The following is a 23778-nucleotide window of genomic DNA, read 5'->3' on the forward strand; positions in this document are numbered from 1 at the left end:
TCTGTCACGCGCTCTTGCTCTCTGTCTGTTTCTTGCTCTCTGTCTGTTGCTTGCTCTCGCTCTTTCGCTGTCTGTTACTCTCGCTCTCTCGCTGTCTGTCGCTCGCTTGCTCTCTCTGTCGCTCGCTCTCTCTCTCACTCTTTTGCTGTCTGTCACTCCCTCTCTCGCCGTCTGTCACTCGCTGTCTGTCGCTCGTGCACTCGCTCTCTCTCTCGGCATTAACTCTGCCCCCCCCACCATGTGGTGGCATTGACTCTGGGCATCTGTCTCTGTCTCTGTCTCTCTCTCTCAGTTGCTAAATCCTATTGATGTGTAGTTGCATGGGTTTTGACAGCCTTTGTTTATCCCCTTTCAGTTCAGGATCCTGAATTGTGTGTTGACCAGATCCTGAGTGATGTTTCCCAAGTTATTACAGTTGCATGTGGAAACCCCAAATTATCAACCTCCTTCAGTGAGGAGAAATGAACTGGCTCACCTTTTTTTTTTCACCCACCTTCTCAGTTGGAACAAGCTCAGGTTATAAAGGAGTCCCTCGTTTGACAGTATCTTTTTCCCAGACCAAATGAATTTATATTTTGACAGGAACCAATTTAATCAAGCTTTCTAAACAAAATAGTGAATTTTATTTTACGAAATGTGAAAATAATTAATAGCATCTTGTATATGCACAGATTAGGAATAAAAAAAGTGAGTCTAAAATGAGACAAAGGTTAAAGGTTACATGGATTCGTCTTACTTGGTGATTTGTGAAGTGTGCAAAGTAAAATGTTGACAATTGAACAGTCCATTTTGGGATTCTTGTCTTTACAGTTAATTGAAATCCTTTTGTTTTAATTCTGAATTCCTATAATTCCTTTATATGGTGGTTGGCTGGCAGTACTGAGTTGTCCTGTTTTCCTTCTGACTAGCTAGTTGGCATCTAGCACTCAGTGAGGCAAACTTTTACCTGCAATACAGGGGTGACTAGTGGGTGGTTCTTTGACTCTGACCTTCACAGCCCATTCTAACTTCAACCCAGGCTAGTAACATGATTACCTTGGTTTTTATCCCCTTTTAAAAAAATATTCATGGAACAACAAAGCATAAACATCTGCACAAGTCGGTTTCTGCTGAGTGGGGTAAGATAGCCATAACCACCTCCCCCCTCCATGGTGTCTTTTTGTTGTGTCTATTTGATGTTTCCATGATACTTTGGAGGTGTGGTATTCCATTGGTCCCACACTGGACTTTGCGAAACAGTGCTGAATTTACATCCACATCTATTCTTGTCTTTAGTAATCCTCGCGTTTTTCCTTTCTAAAAAAATTTTGAAATTAAAAATGTCCATAGTATTTTGAGGTTCTGATCTGTCTTCATGATAATGAAAGCAGGAATTAGAACAGTCTGCAATGCTTCTGCAGTCATGGGTTATCAGTGTCATCTCTGAGCCTCACCTTATCAAATGTCCACAGCCGTGTCCAGCAAGGAAGGTCAGAAACCATAACCCCAAAGCATGCCATTCCAGGCTTACACCACTCACTCACCTCCCTACCTCCCGGGGCAGAACTCACCTTTTCAGGATTACACCACCACCCCAGTGAAAGAAAGAGAGACTTGCATTTCAAAGCACCTTTGCAGGCAGCAAATGATTTTTATCAACTACAGTATTTTAATGTGGGAAATGCTTCGTTAGGAAGAGCTTCTGCTCTCCTGCTCCTCTGATGCTGTATGACTGGCTGTCCTTTTCCAGCACCACACCCTTGACTCTGATCTCCAGCATCTGCAGTCCTCACTTTCTCCTGAAAAGTAAATGATATCTTGGCTTAATGTCTCCTCTGAAAGATGGTACCTTTGGCAGTGCAACACTGTTGATGTAATATCGGGAGTGTTGATCTGCAAAATATGCTGAAGTCACTATAATAAGACGTGAACTTTGATCCTCTAACTCAGAGGATAGAGGACTGCCGACAGTTCTTCTACCACCTTGATACAATGGAGAACAGCCTTCGTCAACAAACACACCTGTAGGACGTGTGGTTCATGATATGGAAAGCCCATTGGTTTGAAAGAGCTGCACTAAGTTGTCTATGAGATTGGAATACTGAAAGCTGGAACTTTCTCCCTGAAAACACTGAATAATTTGGGCAAATTAAGATTTTCAGTACTGAGATCAATAGACTTTTTTTTGTTGAGCAAAGTTATCAGAAATGGGAAACAAAAATGGGTAGATGGAGTTGAGAAAAAAAAATTAGCTGTGTGAAATAGCTATGTGAACAGCTGAGCAGGATCAAGGAGATGAATGGTTCTTTCCTGTTTCAATCTCAAAACAAATGTGTCAGCTAGCAGTATGCCATAATCCATGCATGGTATTGTATTTTGGGCTGCTGTTGAGCAATGCTCAATACCAGTGATTTAAATGTACAGTATAATCTGTTAGAATCAATAGAATCCCTGGTAGAATCACAGAATCCCTACAGTGTGGAAAGAGGCCATTAGGTCCATCAAATCTGCACCAGCCCTTCGAAGTGCATCCCACCCAGACCTAACCCTCGACCCTATCCCACATTTCCCATGGCTAATCCACCTAGCCTACCTATCCGTGGACATTACATGGCAATTTAGCATGCATGTGTTTGGACTATGGGAGGAAACCGGAGCACCCGGAGGAAACCCACGCAGACACTGGGAGAATGTGCAAACTCCACACAGTCACCCGAGGGTGGAATCAAACCTGGATTCCTGGTGCTGTGAGGCAGCAGTGCTAACTGCTGAGCCACTCGTCCCACCTATTATGTGGGCAGTTTCGCACAGAGGCTACAGGTGCAGGAAAATGACTCTCAGGCTGAGGTTGAATTTGTAACTCATTGCTATAAAGAAGCTTTATTCTGTATCTAACCCCACTCTGTATCAGTCCTGGGAGTGTTTGTTGAGGCTACTTTCACTTTAAAATAGTAGAGGGAGCTGTGCATTCAGTTAAGACTAAAAGGAGGTTTTCTTGGTATCTAACCCCATGCTGTCCCTGTCCTGTGAGTGTTTGCTGGGGACAGCATCGAAGGAGCTTTAATTTCAGATTAAAAGAGTAGTAGGAGATTTATTCACTATCTTAACCCATTCGTACTCTCAAAATTCAACAATATGTTTTGTAATTGTAAATGTGTACTAGGTTAGATTTGTCATCAATGTGATCATGTGTCTATGTGAAATGTCTCCTTTTTGAATTTTTTTATTCACTCCTGGGATGTGGGCTTTCCTTTTTCTAAATTTGGCTAATTAGGGAATGTGTGTGCAATGGGCTGAGTTGTCATTTATTGCCCTATAGAGGGGAACTTGCAAGTGACAATGCTCCTAAGTATTTGTTACCATTATCCTAGGTGGTAGAGGTCGCAGGTTTGGAAGACGCTGTCATATTGTTGGGGAACAACTTCTTTCATGATTCAGTGGCTTCATGAACATGAAGCATTGACACAAATGTGGAACTGTCACTGAGACTACACCATTCCATTTCATTCCATGATTCCTCAGACCCTCAAACCCACTCTGCATTGATGAATTTATGAAAATGTTACAATTTATATTGCTCACTGTTTGTTTTGTTTCCACAGAGAACGTGTGCCTGGACAGACTGGGGACATATCTGGATGTGTTTCTTACATCTATGTTATAGTCCTCTTTGTGCTGTTGTGCGTTTTAGTTGGGATACTTTTGTTCTTGCACTGGAAATCCTTGACCACTCTCTTCTGCTCAGGTATTCCTCAAATTTCAGCAGCTTGTGAATGGGGTTTGCATCCTCAGACTGTCCACAGTATGGAAATACGTTAAAGCTCTTAACCAGCACGCTGGCAAACGGAAATCTCAGGGCTTGGAGGTGGTTGTTAGGGCCAAGGCTATCAAAGAACCAGGGAGAGAGGTGATGAAAAGTGGTGACTTTTGGTGAAACATTACCAAAAGCAGGGTTGTGTCTGGAGTAAACTGCAGAAGCAGCAAAGAGTTTGTCTCTTGGTGTCCGAGAGAGTGTTGAGTCTACGACTAGAACAGCTGACAGGTAAAGCTGGCTCAGGTTGGATAGAGGGGTTGTGGACAGATTTGATAACAAGGTCTGGAGCCCAGAATTTGAATGACAGGGACCCTGTGCAGCTAGGTGCAGAGTATAGGGGTGGGATATTGGAGACCTGGGACTCTGTAGGAGAAGTTTAGCATGAGTTTAGAGAATAGAAAGAGACATAATGAGGGGGGGGGGGGAACAAGGAGCAGAGAGTGGTAATGGGGGGGGGGGCTAAAGAGGCAAGAGTGGGTGAGGAGAGAGCTGGGTGGGCTTAATGGGAAGGGGCATGGGGGGGGAAGAGTTCGATTGGGAGGGTGGATTGGAGTTAGTGGGTGAAGGAGAGCGCAGATTGCGGGAGCATGGTAAAATGTTGGAAAGTAGAGGGGAGAGTGGCAAGGAGAGAGTGGAAGTGTGTGGACGCTGCCCAGTGGAGAGAGTGTGGTGAGAGGGGAGGATATTGATTTGTTTGAGGGACTTGTAATGGACATGGGGTGGGTTTAGGGTGAACAGGTTGTCGAGGTCCTTCAGCACTGGCTCCAGCATGGCAAGTTAATGGATTCCCAGTAAAATGGATGTGGGGATACAAGAGAGCTGAAACGACTCTTTCTATTTCTCATAATGTGTAACTGAGGTGAGTACTGAGTCAAACTGGTGTAGATCAGGCTGACTGTCTGTGGTAGAAAAGGTTAAGAGATGTTTGGGCATGAGGTGCTGCTGGAGTTGTCTGAATGGGCAGCAGGTACAAAGTGCAGAATTGCATGTGTGTGAAAATGAACAATGAAAGATAAGGGATAAAATGCATCCTGGTCACCATCAAGCCACCTGAAATACAGGACAAGTGGTCACCTTGGCACAGATCTGTCACAGGCGCACCTGTAATTTCTGTTGACATCGCAGTTTTCATTGAGTGACTAGAGTTCTGTTAATTTTGTGTGTTTTCTGGGCACTGTGTGTCTCACCTGCTTCAGAGCAATGGCCTGTAGAAATTGCCTGAGCCATGTCATTGTTGTCCTTGCCTCACGTCAACTTACTCAGCCCCACTTGGAAAGGTTGGGCCTTGGCTGATGCCCTGGAACTATATGGGGCGTAGACTAGTGTGCACTTACATCAGCCAACTTTGTGGGACTGACTGATGGGCCTGACCCACTGAGCAATCCGTTAGATCAACCCAGCAAGCAATCAAAGGAATTGTGATGAATAGAAGAGCACAGCTGAAAGATTGCAAGGAACCTAGTTCAGTGTCACCAGGTATTAAAGTGACAACAAAACACTGTTTGAAATCTGAAATAAAAGCAGGAAGTGATGGAAATAGTCAGCTGGTCTGGCAGCATCTGTGAAGAGAGAAACAGAGTTAATATCTACACTCTAATATAACTTCTTCAAGTTGCAAGTGCGGCTCTGAAGAAGTGTTGTATTCAATTTGTTTGTTTCTGCCTTCGGAGATGCTGCAAGCCAGCTGAGTATTTACGAAATTTTGTTTTTATTTGATGATTATTATCAGGAATTTGTGAGAATCTTATTTTAAAACTATTTTATATTTTTGTCTTTTAGCTATCCCATGGTGTTTCGAGGTAAGCCAATTTTGTTTCCTGGATGAAGTTGATGTTCTTTGCCTCCCTTTGTTTGAACCCAGATTACAAAGTGTGCTGTGGATGGGAGTGAATGTGCCACTTAGCTTACAGCAAACTCAATCTATTTTCCCATTGGAGCCCAATTCAAAATGAGCTGAGATCAGTTTCCATCCCGAGTTGGTTTTGTTTCCTTGTAACACACAATGTTTCCATGGAGATGAGATACAAGAGTAACAAAAACTCATTTTTGTTAGCCAACCAGTGTTTGAGATGACTGACAAGAGAGTCACTAGTTATTGGTGTAAATGGTTCAGCTTGAAGAACTATGACTACTGGTGTCCCTCAGCGATTGACTCCACTCACAAGCCTCACAGTCTGTTTGAATGATGTGGGCAGTGCTGTTGGGAACATGGGCAGCAGGTTTGCAGATGACACCAAATACAACAGTTAAGAAAGAAATTAAATCAAATGCAAAAGATGAGCTGGGGAATGGACCATACGTTGTAAATGGTAGTTAATTTGGATAAATGCAATGTTTTGCACATTGGTAGGACCAACGCAGAATACACATCAGATAAATACTGAATTTTGCTCGTCCACTATGTAGTGATTTCTTACCAATGTTTCTTCATGTTGTGAGTTTGTAATGGCCCATCCCTTTCCCGGTGATCATAAATCTTCTAGGATCCATTGTAGTATCTTCCTACTCATGGAGATGAGGCTGATAGGCCTTTAGCTCTCTGGCTGTGATCTCCTTTGTTATTTTCCTGAAGGTAGGAACTGTATGCGATAGGTCAAATTAGAACCATTCCTGACTTTATTGAACTCTTGAAGATGCAGAAAAAGCACTCTCAGCGCTCTTGTCCCCACTTTCTAATCCCCAGTAGGTGATTATCCAGACCTGGGAGTGCTATCAACTAACCGAAATGGTATTGCTATCTTGAGCTTAGAAAAATGTACAGGAATATTAATTGATGTAAATAGCCGTTGAACAATTCTCTCCTAACCTGAGACTAAGTTTGAATTAGATGTTCACTAAAGACCATTTACCATTACTGCTACAATTTCATATCTGTTTCTTTCAAGATTTCCAGAGGTTCATCTTCTGGATGTTTTTGTGTCCTTCAATTGCATGTGATATTTGTCCCTATTATGCTGAGTTATCCCAAGAGTATGAAATGCCTTTTGTTTCAATTGACTTTGTCTCTGCTTGTTTCTTGTTAGTCAGTATGATTTTGTTTTGCGATTCTTTCATTAGTGTTTGGATTCTACCTGTAATCCTTCTCCTTCATTCTCAATACTCCATTGATAACGTAGTAGGGTTGTTCAGTCAGCTTTTGTGAGTGAGTTTGTCAGTTATTTCTGCCTTTAGGTTATCTGCAACCTTTGTTTCACAGTAAGATTTTTTTTTTTCACGCATTTATGAGAGGTAGGCATCACTGGCTGGACCAACATTTATTGTCCATCCCTAGTTGCCCAGGGTAGATAAAAGTCAACCACATTGCTGTAGGTCTCAAGTCATGTAGACCAGACCAGGTGAAGTTCGATTTCCTTTTCTAAAGAACATTAGGGAAGCCTTTTTTTTATGCAACGATCAATGCTGGTTACATGGTCAGCATTAGGCTAGCTTTTCACTCCAGATTTTACTGAATTTTAATTTTACCATCTGCCGTGGTGGGATTTGAACCCATGTCCTCAGAACACTTGCCTTGGGATCTGGCTTATAAGCCTAGTAATTTATCACTATAGTACCACAGCTTCCCCAAATGTAATGATGTTACAATCTGAGTTGGTCAGTTTGGTACAACAGTAGCGATATCAAATGGTTTACAAGCCAAAACTAGCATTTGTCCACCTCTCACCCACGTGCAGTGTGAGAAAACCAGTATTGATTGATTGGTTAATTTGATTGAGAGAGATAGTTGTAATGGAAGCTGACACCCAGAGATGAGTGATGATCATCTGTCACATGAGAGAAATTTTCTAATCTGAGAGAGGAATAGGTTAGCTTCTGTCTACAGGGGCAACATTCAAGTCTTCGAATCAAAACATCAAAAATCATTGTCTTGTTTAAAAGATATCGGTGAAGATTTCATTATCTAAAATTCCCAGTTCAAAGCTGCTGCATGTTGGAGTACAGTGTAGAATTTGGCAGTAGGGGTGGTCGGGATACCCTTCTCACCTCTAATATTAATGAATGGAAACTGTGCTGGAGTTCCCAAGAATCAGTCAATAATTTGTAACTTAATGACTGGCTTGATTTGTTTTTTTTGATTGCAATGTCCTTACTCAGCAGAAGACTAAGGAAAAGGAAGCCGTTATCCAGCGACCTGTTCAAGAGGAGGGCCATCAAACATTTTTGCAGGTTTCATTAGAAGAGAGGTCAATGGATAGTTTCTCAACTCATACCAAGCCAATCCATGACTTTGCCCCACTAAAAATGAAAGATGGTGAGTGTGTCAGCATTAAAATGAGGACAGACCAGCCTCTGGTCTTCAGTTTTCAAATATGTCTGCATGAAATTAACCTTACTGAATTCAGTTATTATGGACAGTAATGATTTGCAGGTGCAAGTTCAACTTGGAGGGTCAGATGTGGTAGCTGTACTGGGATATGGATGTAAGCCAATCAAGACTAGGAACTGAATATACAAGGTTATATGGTCCGCAGAAAAGACTCTGGAAAATGGTCATGGGAGGGTAACCATAATGACTGATTGAAGAGATGTTACCTTTCGTTGTATCCTTTTGTCGTTAGGGATAAGTATGTCGTGGAAACTTTATAGCTGGAATTAAGAGATAGAAAACTGTCATCATAGTTGTAAAGTAGTGGAATGTATCATGCCAAGCATGTAGGAAAGATGGTAATGGGAAAATTTTGACTTTCAGTTTGGAATAATCAAACTAGAAGATGTCAGAAAGGTAGTGAATTTCTAGAGTGTATCTAAGGTAATTTTCTCAAATATGATGCCCTAGAACTAACAAGGGCCATTCCACATTAGATTAGATTAGTAATCCATCATGAGACACATTTAGTTCACATCTTAATGGCGCGAGATTCATAGAGTCATTTATCAAATGGTGATCATAACATGATCTACCTATGTTTGGGGGTGTGAGTGGGTCTCATCTGTTGTCTTCTTCCAATCATGTCCAATTCTCATTTCAGGGTTGTGCCTGTTCTGTGCACGAGTAGTATGCACTTTCTGCATGATGCAATAACCTAGAGAGTCTGGAACCAATGCATGTGTGTTTCTGAGTGAGCATGCATGCACAGTTGCCCTGAAAGTGTGGCATCAAGGAGCCCAAGCAAAACTGGAGTCCCTGGGGATTGGGGCAAATTCTTTGGTTGGAGTCATACATGGCACATAGGAAGATGGTTATGGTTGTTGAAGGTCTGTCATCACAGCTCCAGAATGCCTCTGCGGGAGTTCCTTAGGGTAGTGTCCTAGACCAAACTATCTTCAGCTACTCCATCAATGGTCTTCTCTCCATTGTAAGGTCAGAAGTGGGGATGTTTGCCAATTATTGTGCAATATTCAGCACCATTTGTGAATCCTCAGATACTGATGATGGGAGGTGCTGGTGTTGGACTGGGGTGGACAAAGTTAAAATCACACAACACCAGGTTGTAGTCCAACACTTTCGGAGCACTGCTCCTTCATAGCTACCTGACGAAGGAGCAGTGCTCTGAAAGCTTGTACTTTTCAAATAAACCTGTTAAATTATAACCTGGTGTCGTGTGATGTTTAACTCTGATACTGAAGCAGTCGATGTTCAAATGTGGCAAGAAATGGACGGCATTCAGGCTTGGGCTGAAAAGTGGCAAATCACATTTGTGCCACACAAATGCCAGGAAATGACCATCTCCAACAAGAGAAAATCTAACTGTTTCCTCTCGTCATACATTAGCATTATAATCATTGAATTGCACACTATCAACATCCTGGGGGTTACCATTGACCAGAAACTGAACTGGACTAGACATAGACTAGCCTCAGGCGACTGACTGTGTGGAGTTTGCACATTCTCCCTGTGTCTGCGTGGGTTTCCTCTGGGTGCTCCAGTTTCCTCCCACAGTCCAAAGATGTGCAGTTCAGGTGAATTGACCATGCTAAATTGCCCATAGTGTTAGGTGAAGGGGTAAATGTAGGGGAATGGGTCTGGGTGGGTGCACTTCGGCGGGTCGGTGTGGACTTGTTGGGCCGAAGGGCCTGTTTCCACACTGTAAGTAATCTAATCTAATCTAAAAAAAATACAGTAGCTACAAGAGCAGGTCAGATGTTAGGAATCTGGATGAGGGTAAAGTGGTTGATGTGGTGTATATGGATTTCAGTAAGGCGTTTGATAAGGTTCCACAGGGTAGGCTATTGCACAAAATATGAAGGCATGGGACTGAAGGTATTATAGTGGTTTGAATCAGAAATTGGCTAGCTGAACGAAGGCTGAATGAAGGATGGTTGCTGATGGGAAATATTTGTCTTGCAGTTCAGTTGCTAGTGGTGTACCACAAGGATCTGTTTTGGGTCTACAGCTGTTTGTCATTTTTATAAATGACCTGGATGAGGGCATGGAAGGATGGGTTAGTAAATTTGTGGATGACACAAAGGTAGGCAGAGTTGTGGATAATGATGAAGAATGTTGTTGTAGGTTAGAGAGACATAGATAAGCTGCAGAGCTGGGCTGAGAGGTGCCAAATGTCATTTAATGCAGAAAAGTGTGATTCACTTTGGAAGGAGTATCAGGAATACAGAGTACTGGGGCTAATGGTAAGATTCTCGGTAGTGTAGATGAGGGATCTCTGTGTCCAGGTACATAGATCCTTAAGTTGCCACCTGGATTGAGAGGGTTGTTAAGAAGGCATACGGTGTGTTAGCTTTTATTGGTAGAGGGATTGAGTTTCGGTGCCATGAGATCATGCTGCAGCTGTACAAAACTCTCTGATGCGGCCACGCTTGGAGTACTGCATACAGTTCTGGTCACCGTATTATAGGAAAGATGTGGAAACTTTGGAAAGGGTTCAGAGGAGACTTACTAGGATGTTGCCTGGTATGGACGGGAGGTCTTCTGAGGAAAGGCTGAGGGTCTTTTTGAGGCTGTTTTCGTTAGAGAAGAAGGTTGACAGGTGACTTAATTGAGACAAAAGATAATCAGAGGATTAGATCGGGTGGACAGTGAGAGCCTTTTTCCTCGGATGGTGATGGCTAGCACGAGGGGACGTAGCTTTAAATTGAGGGATGATAGATATAGGACAGATATCAGAGGTAGGTTCTTTACTCAGAGGAGTAGGGGGTGGAATGCAATGCCTGCAACAGTAGTAGACTCACCAACTTTATGGACATTTAAACGGCCATTGGATTGGCATATGGAATAGTGTAGGTTAGATGGGCTTCAGAGTGGTTTCACAGGTCAGCGCAACATCGAGAGCCGAAGGGCCTGTACTACGCTGTAATGTTCTATGTTTTAACCCACCTCCTGACTCCAAGATCTGTCCACCATCTTCAAGATGCAAGTTAGGAGTGTGATGAAATACTCCCCACTTTCCCGGATAGTTATGGTTGCAATGATACATAAGAAGTGACATCATCCCGGACAAAACAGCTCACTTGATAGACACACCAACCATCTCCAATTCACATAATTTAGTAGTGACTACCAGGTATAAGGTTTAGTCACCAAGCTTCCTTCAACAGAACCTTCCAAAGCCATAACGTTTACCATGGACTTGAAGACACTTACAGCACAGAAGGAGGTCCATTGGCCCATGCTTGTCAACAAAGATCTGACTACACCGATCTCATTTTTTTTCAGGTTTTGGCCTATATCCTTGGAGGCGATGATAATAGAAGTGAATATTTAAAATACTGTTTCAATATTGAGAGTTTAAAACTCAACCACCCTTTCAGGCAGGGTGTTCCAGATGCCCACTACCCTCTGGGTGAAAACATTTCTCCTCAGCTCTCCTCTTCGCCTTCTGTCTGTTACTTTAAATCTGTGACTCTGGTTATTGATCCTTCTACTAATGGAAAAAGTGATTTCCCATCTACCCTATCAATGTACCTCATAATTTTTATTCAATCATCATGGATTTAGTAAGGCAAAGTCAGGTCAGTCAGATATGACTATATTTTTGAGGTTGTGACCAGGAGTGTTGTTGGGAGTAATTGATTGTAGTAAATATGAATTTTGGCAAGGCTTTCATCAAGTCCATAGAAATCACAAATGTAAAATCCCATGGGATTTAAGACAAAGTGGTGAGTTGGATCTAAAATTGGCTCAGAGACAGAAGTGTTTTTGTGACTGGAAAATTGCTTCCAGTAAGGTTCCATAGTGCTCAGTACTACTCCATTGCATTTTGTGGTATACGTCTATGATGTGGATTTGAATATATAGGAGTTATGATTAAGATATTTGCAGACATTACAAAAATTTGCTGTAATTCTGATAGCGAGGGAGAAAGCTAGAGACTACAGGAAGGTATCAATGGGCCAGTCAGCTGGGCAGAACAGGGGCAAATAGAGTTGAGTCCGGTGCAGTGTGAGGTTATCCATTTGGAGAGGGCTGATGCCAACTGGAGAGATACTGAGAAGAGCAGAGGAACAGATCAATGAAGATGGCTGGATAAGAAGATATAGAGGGCAAGAAGACTTGAGGCCTTTTTTTGGGTCTATGTTTAAGAGCTCAGAGATTATGCAGGAATTGTATAAAACACTAGTTTGACCACGATAGGAGTATTGTGTGCAGTTCTGATCACACTGTTGAAAAGTTGTGAATGCATTAGAGGGTGCAGAAGAGATTTGTGAGGATATTACCAGGACTGGAGAATTTTAGTTATGAGATAAGATTGGATAGGCTGAAGTTTGTTTCTACTGGAACCAAGGAGGCTGAAGAGAAACCAATGAGGGACCCAGTTAGTGAGAATAGGAAGGATCTATTGCCTTTGTGCGGTCCATAATTGAGGATATAGATTTAGGATAAGAGATGAGAGATTTTGATGGGCTTTGAGGGAAAACCCTTTCAGATTGTCACCATCCTTGGGAATTCACTGCCTGAAAGGGGGCAGAAGCAGAATCCCTCAACATTTTAAAAAGTACTTGGATGTGCACTCAAAGTAACAGAATAGACCAACAGTGAAAATGTTACTTCCGTCATTTTGTACTATTTTGGCAGAGGAAGAGGTCAGCCTGCTAAACATTCTAATATTGAAGCAGGGTCAAGGACTCTCCAAAGCTAACATGAGCACAATAATGTTACTGAAAAAATATTGGTACTGAAAGGTGGCAACTTGCCATGTGGTTTCTGTATACCTATTTCTGTATCTTTTCAAAGGAAGTAAATGAAAATGTTACAGATGTCTGAAATATAATCTTCTACATTTCTCTTCATTTTAAAAACTGTTCCTGTAGATTGGCGAAAAGTGAGAAAAGGAATTGTAGACCAGTTAGCTTGTAGACCAATTCACATTCACTAATGCTAGGTCCAGTCAATAATTAAGGACAGCGTGACTGATCTTGGAAAGTTTTCAACTGTTCACAGTGAATCAGTTTTGCAGTCTCTAGGCCTTCTAACAGTAGCTATACTGTAGGACAAAGAAGAAACTGGCAGACAAAGAGGGCATGTAAAAATGTACATTATACATAAGGGAAAGCAGGCTTCATGTAGGTTGGGAAGGTTAATTTGGCAGAAGTAGACAAAAGGAAGAATTTGTAAATTTATACAAGGCACTAGTTAGACCACACCTTGAACACTGTGAAACCATTTTAGGCCCCTTGTCTGAGCAAAGATGTACTGGCATTAGAGGCAGTCCAGAGAAGGTTCGCTAGGCAGATACCAGGTATGGAGAGGTTAAGCTAATTGGGCCTATACTCATTGAAATCTGAAAGAATGAGAGGTATCCTTATGGAAAAATATAAGATTCTTGGGGGTCTTAACAGGGTAGACGTGGAAGATGTTTAAAAAAAAATTCACTTGCAGGATGTGGGTGTCACAGGCTGGCCAGCATTTATTGCCCATTCCTAGATGCCCTGACCGGTATTCCTGAACAGCCTCTGTGCTGTGTCTAGGTCAATGCCAGATATTACATTTGGTCTCATTTTTGTTGAGACTTTGTAGCAGTTGAGACAGCTGAGTGGCTTACTGAGCCATGTCAGAACATGGTTGACTCTCAACTACTCTCTATGGAACGAGAGTGGGGATCAAATCCAGTGAGAATGGCAAACTTCTTTCCCTAAAGGATATATGTGAGCCAGACGGGTTTTTCCAACAATTGGCAATGGTTTTGTGGTTTTCAGCAGATTCTTAATTTTCTTTTATTGCATTCACATTCCACCACTTGCTGTGGTAGGATGTTCTCCAGAACGTTAGCGGAGTTTCTGGATTAATATTAAGTTGTCATAGGTACAAGGTACAGATTCTTCAGTTACAATTCTTATGGGGGATTTGATAGAGGTTTTCTAAATCATGAGTGGGTCAGACAGAGTTGATAGGGAGAAATATTCCCCCTCATGAAAGGAAGAAGAATGAAGGGGCATATATTTAATGTGATAATACCACTAGGTCATCACCTTCCTGTTCCCCTTCTGGGAGGTTTAGGACCGAAGGCATAATCTGAGTAATGGGTCATCCATTTCAGACAAAGATGAAGAATTTCTTTTCTCTCAGGATACTGAATGTATGGAATTCTCTCTGCAGAAACTGGGCCTTGAAATGCTTAAAGGCTGAGATAGATTTTTGATCAATATGGGAATCCAGGGTTATGGAGAAAAGAAGGAAAGTGGACGGGAGGAATGTCACAGAATAATCGGCCCATCATGTCTGCACCGGCTTGTTAAACTAGTATCATTACCAAGTGCTAATCTTGACTTTTCCTGAAACACTTGCGCATTATTTTTCTCCAAATAATCAGCCATTGCCCTCTTGAATGCCTCGATTGAGTGTATTGCATATCCTAACTACTTGCTGTATGAATTCATTTTTTTGTTATATCACCCTTGCTTATTTTGCACATCACATTCGTTTTCCTTTCACGAGTGGGAATACATCTCCCTATCTATTCTGCCTGGCCCACTCATGACTCAGAAAACCTCTATCAAATCTCCTCTCAGCTGCCTTCTCTCAAAGGAGAACAGTCCCAACTCCTTCAATCTATCTTCATCACTGAAGTTTCTCATTCCTGCAGTTATTCTTGTAAAATGCTTCTGCACTGTCTCCAATGCATTCATAGTCTTCCTATAATGAGGTGTTCGCTACTGTATACAATACTCCAGCTGAGGTCGAACAATGATCTTGCCCCAAGTTCAACATGACTGTCCTCTCCCACACTGGGACTGGTTTTGTGCTCTTTGTGAAATAGCTTGTATAGTTTGAAAATTTCTGATTTTTTTTTGTATTTCAGTGGATACATCGGAGTCACAATATTCCGATTTTACAGTGGCGTTTTCAACAAACAGCTCCGTGGAAAAGTTTCAAGATGCTAAAGATCTGCAGTGAAGGAGAACCTTATTCTTTACTTCTTCCAGGATGAATTGTTGCTAGCAGCAAGATTTTGAAGTCCCAGAAAACAATTTTTTGATTACAAAATGAGATTTAATTTTCTGGTTGCCTCTTTAGTGAACCCAAGGTGTAAGATTTTGGGAGTAGATAAGGATACAAAATCCTCGAGTGAGAACAGTCAATTAATCTAATGTTCAAAGCAACAGTCTTTCCAATATTCAAACTCTGACATCTCAGTAATCACCATTCTGTTCTGATTTAGGGGCTCTGGAACAACCTTCCTGTCTCCCAAAATATTCTTGTAACAGCTTTGAAACACAAACCACATTCCCATTGGTTCCAAGCATTACCATATTTTACTTGTTTAAAAAAACATTTTTCAAAAAAATCTCAAAAGTAACTTGTGTGTGTTCCCTTATCTAGAATCTAGAAATCAGATGGGCTTTTAGTGTTTATTTATTTTGTTCCAAAATATAATTTTTTGTTTCCGTTTGGGTGGCAAGGGTCTGGGCCGGACACTGCCGCAGGAAAGAGCGAGTAGGGCAGTGGTAAGACATCTGGTTCAGCCACTGCCATTCGACCCTTTAAAATGGCGGTGCTTGGACCTGACACAGTACACCAGTTGGAGGATGCTCAGGTGTGCAGTGGAATCCCGTCTGCGCTCACCCCAGCTTGGACTGCATTTCACATTGACCTCAAGGTCCCGTACTTCCCCTGGGAGCCTGAGCCCCTTCCGGAATTTTAGTTTTGCCCCCTTTTAAGGACATAAAACGGCGGGTCCTGTATTTACTGCTGCTGCACACTGTCCACCTGATTCCCCTCATCCACCACATAGACCAGCCAATGGGGATTCCCAGTAAAGGGTGCTCAACATGGGAGTCCTCCCCCTCTCTCTTGGGGATCTGGGGTTGAGGGTGCTGCACGCAGCAGTCCCCTGCAAACACAGATTGCGATAGTTCATGGACTCCTAACCCAAATGCATGTTCTGTGGTGCTGTGGGGTCTGTGGACCATGTATGTATTGGGTGTGGGTGCTTGCACTCCCTTTTTGATTTTCTTAAAAACCTGTTCCTCTATATTTTTGGTTGCAGTGCTGAAAAGAATATAATACTTAACCCGTGCTTGAAATCAGGACTTATTAGCTTGCGCAGGCTTGGGATTTTGGAGGGATTAGTTTAATTTGTATAGTTTTATCTATTTTCAGCTGCATGTTACAATAAAAAGATTATTTTCTAAATGAATTGTTATTTTTATCTTCAGTACTGGCACCGTTCTGAAGGGTAGTCATATTGGATATGAAACGTTCACTTTCTCACCATGGGTTTCTCTAGCATTCTCTGTTACACATACAGTAAAAAATGAGGTCTGCAGATGCTGGAGATCACAGCTGCAAATGTGTTGCTGGTCAAAGCACAGCAGGTTAGGCAGCATCTCAGGAATAGAGAATTCGACGTTTCGAGCATAAGCCCTTCATCAGGAATAATGAATTACACATACACCCTACCCTGGTTACAGACCACACCGGGAGAGCTGTGAGCATATGTAGTAAAGAGTTATTGAAGATTGCACTGTAGATGGACTCGAGAGACATCTTGATTCCAAGGGATAAAATAATTTTTTAAAAAAACTAGGTTTGTCAATCCTAGAATTCAGAAGGTTAAAGAGTGATTAAACTGTTAAACCAGAGACCCAGATAATGTTCAGGAGACCGGGTTCTAATCCTGCCTTGGCAGATGGTGGAATTTGAATTCAATAAAAACCTAGAATTAAGAGTCTCATGATGGGGAGATTCAAGATGGTGGCAGTCTGAGAAGTTTGCTGTGTTGGGCTCTGTGCCATATCTTGAGTGGAAACCTTTTAATATAAAATAGGTAGAGCACCTAGAACCCCTTTAAATTAGGATTTAGAGACTCTGGAGTTGAAATGAAGGCATCTAAAGGACGGAGCTAGGGGAGTGCAGCAGGCAGGGCAATCTGCTACTGTGTCGGGCAAACCCGCAGCTGCTGCTTTGACTCCTGTGGCGGCACCTTTTAAGATTGGTGGAGGTGCAGCAGCATCTACTCATGGAGTTTGCAAAGCTCTGAAAAAATTGAGGGAGTGCTGAACTGATAACTGCCATGCTGACAAAGCATGAGCAGGAGGTCCAGGCTTTGGATCAGCATGTGGAAGTGGTAGAACAGGACCGCAGCCTTCGTGGTCGTAATGGAGAGCTCCGAGGGGAGGGTCTGAACCTTGGAAAGCCAGGTTCGGGCCTTGCTGGAACAAGTAGACGACCTCAGAAACTGAGGTTGGAGAAAAAACTTGTGTCGTGTGTCTTTTGGGAATGTGACGATGGCGAAAGCCTTGCTGAATTCTTGAAAGGTGGCTCCCAGAGTTGCTGCGGCCGGAGATAGAGTTGGAGCGGGCCCACCGGATCGTGATACGCAGGTCCAGGCTGGATTAGTGCCTCTGTCCAGTCCTAGTGCAACTCCAGCACTATAAAGAGAAGCAGTTAATAATAAAAACAGCCAGAAGACTGGGAAGAGATCCACAACTCTGGTTTATAATGGTTTGAGGATAATGTTTTTTCAAGACTTTTCTGGGGCCATAATTAAGAAAAAGAAGACTTTTGATGATGTAAGAAAAAATTAAGAGACTCAAATATTCAATATTCTCTGAGATAACTGGCAGTGGTATGTTTTAATTATGAGGGAATCTGTTTACAACTTCGACTGGGCGGAAAAAGCAAAAGAATTTTTGTACTCATTGAAATAATAGACAGACTGAGGGGGAAGAGGAAAAGATATGTGCAGACAATGGTATAATTTATTTTTAATCTTTTTTTTGTTCTTTTCCCTTTTGTGGTCTCAGGCCTTAGAGGCTTGGTATTGCTTTGGTGTAAAATCTGGTTTGTTTTATATTGTATCCGTTTGGTAGTTATCTTTATTCTACTGCTGTTTTTCTGAGTGAGGGGTGGTTACTTCTTTGGAGTGAAGATGTGTGAGATCGAGATGTGGTCAGGGAGGGGTGGGTGTCCACTGTCAACTTGTAGAAGTGTAAATAACAATTTTTTTTCCATTGGCTGGGTTTGGGGCGTGGCCTTAACTGGAAGGTGCCAGGACAGCTGTAAAATTAGATTCCCTTGATTAGATTAAATTCCCTACAGTGTGGAAACAGGCCCTTCGGCCCAACAAGTCCACACCGACCCTCCGAAGATTAACCCACCCAGACCCATTTCCCTCTGACTAATGCACCTAACACTATGGACAATTTAGCATGGCCAATTCACCTGACCTGCACATCTTTGGACTGTGGGAGGAAACCGGAGCACCTGGAGGAAACCCACGCAGACACGGGGAGAATGTTCAAACTCCACACAGTCAGTACCCCGAGGCTGGAATCGAACCTGGAACCCTGAGGCAGCAGTGCTAACCACTGAGCCACCGTTTCTTAATTTTAGTTTCTAAATTTTAATAGTGTTTGTAGGAATAGTTTTTAAATTTGATAAGGTTGGGAGTAAATACCCCTTATGGGCGAGGGGGGGTGTAAGATCTCTGGAGATGTTAAGTTAGGAGTAGTGGTTAGTTTCTTAATTTTAGTAGTATTTGTAGGAATAGTTTTAAAATTTGATAAAGTCTGTGCTTTTTTCCACTTGCCGCACATTAAATGAGCTTCTTCTTGAGGGACCGTGGGCTGTAGTGTGCAGACATGACTAGTGATCTGTTCAGGTGGTGCACCTGGAATATAAAGGGGAGCCATTCCCCCATTAAAAGAAAAAATTAAATACTTTCCCATACCATCTGCTTCTATCCCCCTCCATGACTATAGTGAAGGTCAGGGAGTTGTGATCACTATCACTGAAATGCTCTCCCACCAAGCTATCTGACACCTGGCAGATCCAATATGGCCTCCCTTCTAGTCAGCCTGTCTACGTATTGAATCAGGAACCCTTCCTGGACACACCTGACAAAAACTGCTCCATCCAAATTATTTGTACTAAGGAGGTTCCAATCAATATTAGGGAAGTTAAAGTCACCAAGACAACCATGATTCTTCTGCACCTTCTCCAAAATCTGCCTCCCAATCAGCTCCTCTGTGTCTCTGTTGCTACTGAGAGGAGGGGGGGGAATGGTCTGTTGGAAACTCCTAATAAAGTGACTGCTTCTTTCCTGTTTCTGACTTCCACCCATACTGACTCAATAGACAAACCCTCCTCGAAGACCTCCCTTTTTGCAGCTGTGATACTATTTCTGATTAGTCATGCCACTTCTCCACCTCTTTTAGCTCCCCCTTTAATGTGACTGCCTCCCTGTAACTCCCCTGTCTCACCCCCTCAGCCTCCCGATGATCCAAAGTTCATCCAGCTCCAGTTCCCTTACACGGTCTGTGAGGAGCTGGAGTTGGGTGCACTTCTCGCAGGCGAAGTCAGCAGGGATGCCAGTGATGACCCTTACCTCCCACATCCTGCAGGAGGAGCATGCAACTGCCCTAGCCTCCATCCCCGCTGATCTAAATTGCCAAGAGAGATTGAAAAAAAATTTCTTAAAAGCCTGACCTTACCAACCCTCCACTCACAGTCATTTTTTTGGTTAGAGGAGGATGGGTGGGAGGCACGACGTGTAGTGTTTCAAGGTTAATTACAGGCCCCAAAATATCAGTTCACGTGCCCAGCAATTCCCGTGTCCGCATCCACTCCTGTTGAGCCTTTGCTTCACCTCCTCACAAGGTAAGTCTTTAAGAGGGAAGTTTCCCTTCTCGGTAGCCTCCAGTCTGCATTCTTGTTGCAAATGGATAATAAATCAATCATTCCTTTTCAGTAGTATCTTCGGATTAATGCAAAAAGATATGGGTATCAATCACGGAAATTAAAAAAAAGTATAAAATGTACAAAATTTAAGATTCATTTAAAGGTTTTTTTTAAAAAAAGCAAAGTACTCTCCTCATTGACTTTGGTCATAGGTTTTCTTCAAGAAGACAATTCAATTGTGCAGAACTAATGGGGCATTCCTTGTTAGAAAGAATGGAGTGAAGTTTGACAGCAGTGGCTCCCTCCTTTTCGCGGTTTCTCCAGCATTTGAGCATTTCAAATCTCTGCAAGACAACTAACCGCTGCTGAGCTTCACATTGCTCAATTTCGTGGCTTTGCAGATCCAGGAATTGGATTCCAATTTGCTGCCAATTATGCCCCATGTTTTTGGCCAATTGCATCAGTTTTTTGTCTGTCAGTATCTTTAGCTCCACCTCTGCAAACAAAAAAATAAAATATTAGAATGAAACATTTGGCCAGAGGAACTTTAACTGAATGGCGGTGCGTGGCACACAGAAGTCTCTCTCAATCCCCATCACTGATTACTATGCAGTGAATGCTGTATCCTGTTTGAAATATTCCATACAAATGTTATTTTTAAAGGAATTCTTAAGCGAGCTTATACGTACTGTTTTTCTTTGACATGATCATTTCATTGTCCGAAGGCTCAGACAGAGCTCCATCAGATTCACAGTCCTTCAGTCTCTCTCTCTTCCTCTGCACTATATAAAAGAGCAAGATATTAGAATTCAAATCCAGTCAACTCCAAAGGCAGTATAGCTGACTTACTTCTGCCAAGGTCCCCTGAGCCCAATGAAATATAAGCAACTTCTAAATTAATTTTTTTAACAATGACCCTTTGAAAACCTCCAGGTGAAAGTGAGGACTGCAGATACTGGAGATTAGAGTCGAGAGTGCGGTGCTGGAAAAGCACAGCAGGTCAGACAGCATCCGAGGAGCAAGAGAATCGGGCAAAAGGTGAAGGGCTTTTGCCCGAAACGCCGACTCTTCTGCTCCTCGGACGCTGCCTAACATGCTGTGCTTTTCCAGCATCACACTCTTGATTTTGAAAACCTCTGTAGATTAATCAGGGACAATTCACATCCTGTACCAGATATTTTGGATATTAAGGACTTCAAGGAGCGTGGACCCAGTGAAGGAATGTGATTTGATTTAGTAACAACATTTTCAAAATGCTAAGTGAAACTGATAAGAGAAATTGGAGTCGGGGTGGGGGATAGTCACAAAAATAGAGACAGGTCTTTCAGGAGTAAATTTAGGGTAATAGACAATAGGTGCAGGAGTAGGCCATTCTGCCCTTTGAGCCAGCGTCACCATTCATTATGATCAAGGCTGATCACCCTCAATCAGTATCCTGTTCCTGCCTTATCCCCATAACCCTCGATTCCACTATCCTTAAGAGCTCTATCCAACTCTTTCTTGAAAGTATCCAGAGACTGGGCCTCCACTGCCTTTTGGGGCAAAGCATTCCACACACCCACCACTCTCTGGGTGAAGAAGTTTCTCCTCAACTCTGTTTTAAGTGGCCTACCCCTTATTTTTAAACTGTGTCATCTGGTTCGGTACTTACCCATCAGCGGAAACATGCTTCCTGCCTCCAAAGTGTCCAATCCTTTAATAATCTTATACGTCTCAATCAGATCCCCTCTCAGCCTTCTAAACTCAAGGGTATACAAGCCCAGTCACTCCAATCTTTCAACGTAAGATAGTCCCGCCATTCCGGGAATTAACCTCGTGAACCTACGCTGCACTCCCTCAATAGCCAGAATGTCTTTCCTCAAATTTGGAGACCAAAACTGCACACAATATTCCAGGTGTGGTCTCACCAGGGTCCTGTACAGCTGCAGAAGAACCTCTTTGCTTCTATACTCAATTCCTCTTGTTATGAAGGCCAGCATGCTATTAGCTTTCTTCACTGCCTGCTGTACCTGCATGCTTACTTTCATTGGCTAATGTACAAGAACACCCAGATCTCATTGTACTGCCCTGTTACCTAACTTGACTCCACTTAGGTAGTAATCAGCCTTCCTGTTCTTGCCACCAAAGTGGATAACCATACATTTATCTACATTAAACTGCATCTGCCATGCATCTATCCACTCACCTAACCTGTCCAGGTCACCCTGTAACCCCCTAACATCCTCCTCACATTTCACCCTGCCACCCAGATTTGTATCATCAGCAAATTTGCTAATATTACTTTTAATACCATCGTCTATAACATTAATGTATATTGTAAAAAGCTGCAGTCCCAGCACTGATCCCTGCGGTACCCCAATAGTCACCGCCTGCCATTCCGAAAGGGAGCCGTTTAGTATCCCCAATACCATGCGCCCTAATTTTGCTCACTAACCTCCTATGTGGGACTTTATCAAAGGCTTTCTGAAAGTCCAGGTACACTACATCCACTGGATCTCCCTTGTCCATATTTAGAGTTACATCCTCAAAAAATTGCAGAAGATTTGTGTGTGTGCACATTAGCAGAAGTTTGGAATCCTCTGCAAAAACAGTTGACACTTGATCCATTTTATAACTAATAAATACTGGATGGATACACCTTGCGGCGGGGGTGGGGGTACAAAGTTAAAAATTACACAAGACCAGGTAACAGTCCAACAGGTTTAATTGGAAGCACTACCTTTTGGAGCGCTGCTCCTTCACCTTGGGGGTGGGGGTACAGGGACATGAGAGAGGGGGATACAGGAAGGAAGAGGTGGAAAGCGGGTGTAACACAAGCAGGATCAAGAGTGGGGGGGTGGTTGGAAGAGAGGAACAGAAAAATACACAGTGAGGGGAGGAGATAGGAAGGACACACAAAGGTGCGATGCGGGGACAATACACAGCAGAGGAGAGGGTAGGATAGGGAGGATACTAATGATAGTGACAGAGGAAGGATTCACACGGGGGATATAGAGAGGCTAAAGGGTGGTAGGATTCATGGAGGATACACATAAGTGTACGGGAACACATCTGGAGAGGACACATACAAGGGAAGGGGGAGGCGGGAATAGAAACAGGATGCACAGAAAGGGATATTTGTTCTCCGCACTCCTTCTTCCCCCAACCAAAAAAAACCTCGTTGTTTATCTCATTTCCTCCTTTATCAGTTCCAAGCGGCGCTTGTGTAATTGAGCAAAAACGGAAACTGCTGGCGAACCTTAGGTTCTGTTTTTGTTTCAGCTCTGTTTTATTTGGTGTAAATGACGTGCTGTGTTCTGTTACCTCGAGTACTCTCGGAGCCACTCAAGTTTCCGTCTCCAAACATTTTCCCCACCAGGTCACGCCTGGGAATTTGAAGCAGGACCTTTCTGCTGATGTCTCGAGCCTGCTTTCCATAATTGTGCTGGAGGAGAGAAGCCATTTCTTGCCGAGATTTCCCCTCCGACCGCCCGCGGGCTATCGGTTTAAATTCCGCGCTGTTCTCAAGATGGAATCGGAACCTTTCGAAATCGTTTTCGCTCAGTTCATCGAGGACCTCGAGCAGGAACTGTCCGGTTGTCATGATGTTCTTTTGTTAAAGGAATCCTAACAGAGAGACCGAGCGACACATCCGCGCCACTCAATCACGACATACTGAGCTGCTTTTCCAAATTCAAAATTAACAACAGTTTCGCTTTCCCTGAGAACCGCCTCCGGTATTGCCAATGAGAAGATCTTCTTCCGAGTGCAGCGAGCCAGCCCGCGCTTTTTCTCAATCCTTTCCTCCCATTCACTAGGTGGGGATACACAAACACACGGCCAGTATCGCGATTTGATTATTTGCAAGTACTGTAGATGCTCTCTTTCTAAGTTCCCACTCTGAAAGGGTCTTGGACGATACATGTCGAGCCTGCTCCACATTCAATAAATACCACGACTTATCCGGTAACATTACCTCTGGTAACCTTTG

General features: G+C 42.9%; 2 protein-coding genes across 6 annotated transcripts in view; one reads left to right on the plus strand and one right to left on the minus strand.

Annotated features, from left to right (window-relative positions):
• The window catches only part of LOC132805736 (tumor necrosis factor receptor superfamily member 14-like), a 60926-nt gene extending 44607 nt beyond the window's left edge, over window positions 1–16319 (plus strand). For 3 of the 4 annotated variants that reach the window (XM_060820961.1, XM_060820959.1, XM_060820962.1), the window contains 4 exons: window positions 3582–3724; window positions 5573–5592; window positions 7886–8042; window positions 14986–16319. In XM_060820961.1, the coding sequence (XP_060676944.1) occupies window positions 3582–3724; window positions 5573–5592; window positions 7886–8042; window positions 14986–15080 (415 nt within the window). In that variant the 3' untranslated portion in view covers window positions 15081–16319. The remainder of the gene's footprint in view (window positions 1–3581; window positions 3725–5572; window positions 5593–7885; window positions 8043–14985) is intronic. The other variant, XM_060820960.1, reaches the window with a different exon arrangement.
• Window positions 16320–17495: 1176 nt separating this feature from the next.
• Window positions 17496–23544, minus strand: LOC132805771 (uncharacterized). 2 transcript variants are annotated; one of them, XR_009640952.1, is made up of 4 exons: window positions 23112–23544; window positions 20498–20590; window positions 19703–20304; window positions 17496–17557 (listed from the first exon to the last, which is right to left on the minus strand). XR_009640952.1 is itself a non-coding variant. In XM_060821016.1 (3 exons), exons 1-3 carry the CDS (start codon window positions 23389–23391, stop codon window positions 20015–20017), a joined length of 663 nt encoding a protein of 220 aa, XP_060676999.1. In that variant the 5' UTR covers window positions 23392–23544; the 3' UTR covers window positions 17761–20014. The 2 variants fall into 2 exon arrangements, 1 of the variants encoding a protein (XP_060676999.1); XM_060821016.1 differs by lacking the exon at window positions 17496–17557 and having other exon boundaries at window positions 17761–20304.
• Window positions 23545–23778: the final 234 nt, after the last annotated feature.

This window comes from Hemiscyllium ocellatum, chromosome X (assembly GCF_020745735.1).
Source record: "Hemiscyllium ocellatum isolate sHemOce1 chromosome X, sHemOce1.pat.X.cur, whole genome shotgun sequence".
NCBI classification, from domain to species: Eukaryota; Metazoa; Chordata; class Chondrichthyes; order Orectolobiformes; family Hemiscylliidae; genus Hemiscyllium; species Hemiscyllium ocellatum.

What these genes read in the sequence shown, in the direction of transcription:
- LOC132805771 (XM_060821016.1), bottom strand. Translation starts at nt 23,391, where the DNA reads ATGACAACCGGACAGTTCCTGCTCGAGGTCCTCGATGAACTGAGCGAA. An exon ending in TGGCTCCGAGAGTACTCGAG is followed by an intron (nt 20,591 to 23,111) that starts GTAACAGAACAC and finishes TCTTTTATATAG; the next exon opens with TGCAGAGGAAGAGAGAGAGA. An exon ending in GATCATGTCAAAGAAAAACA is followed by an intron (nt 20,305 to 20,497) that starts GTACGTATAAGC and finishes TTTTGTTTGCAG; the next exon opens with AGGTGGAGCTAAAGATACTG.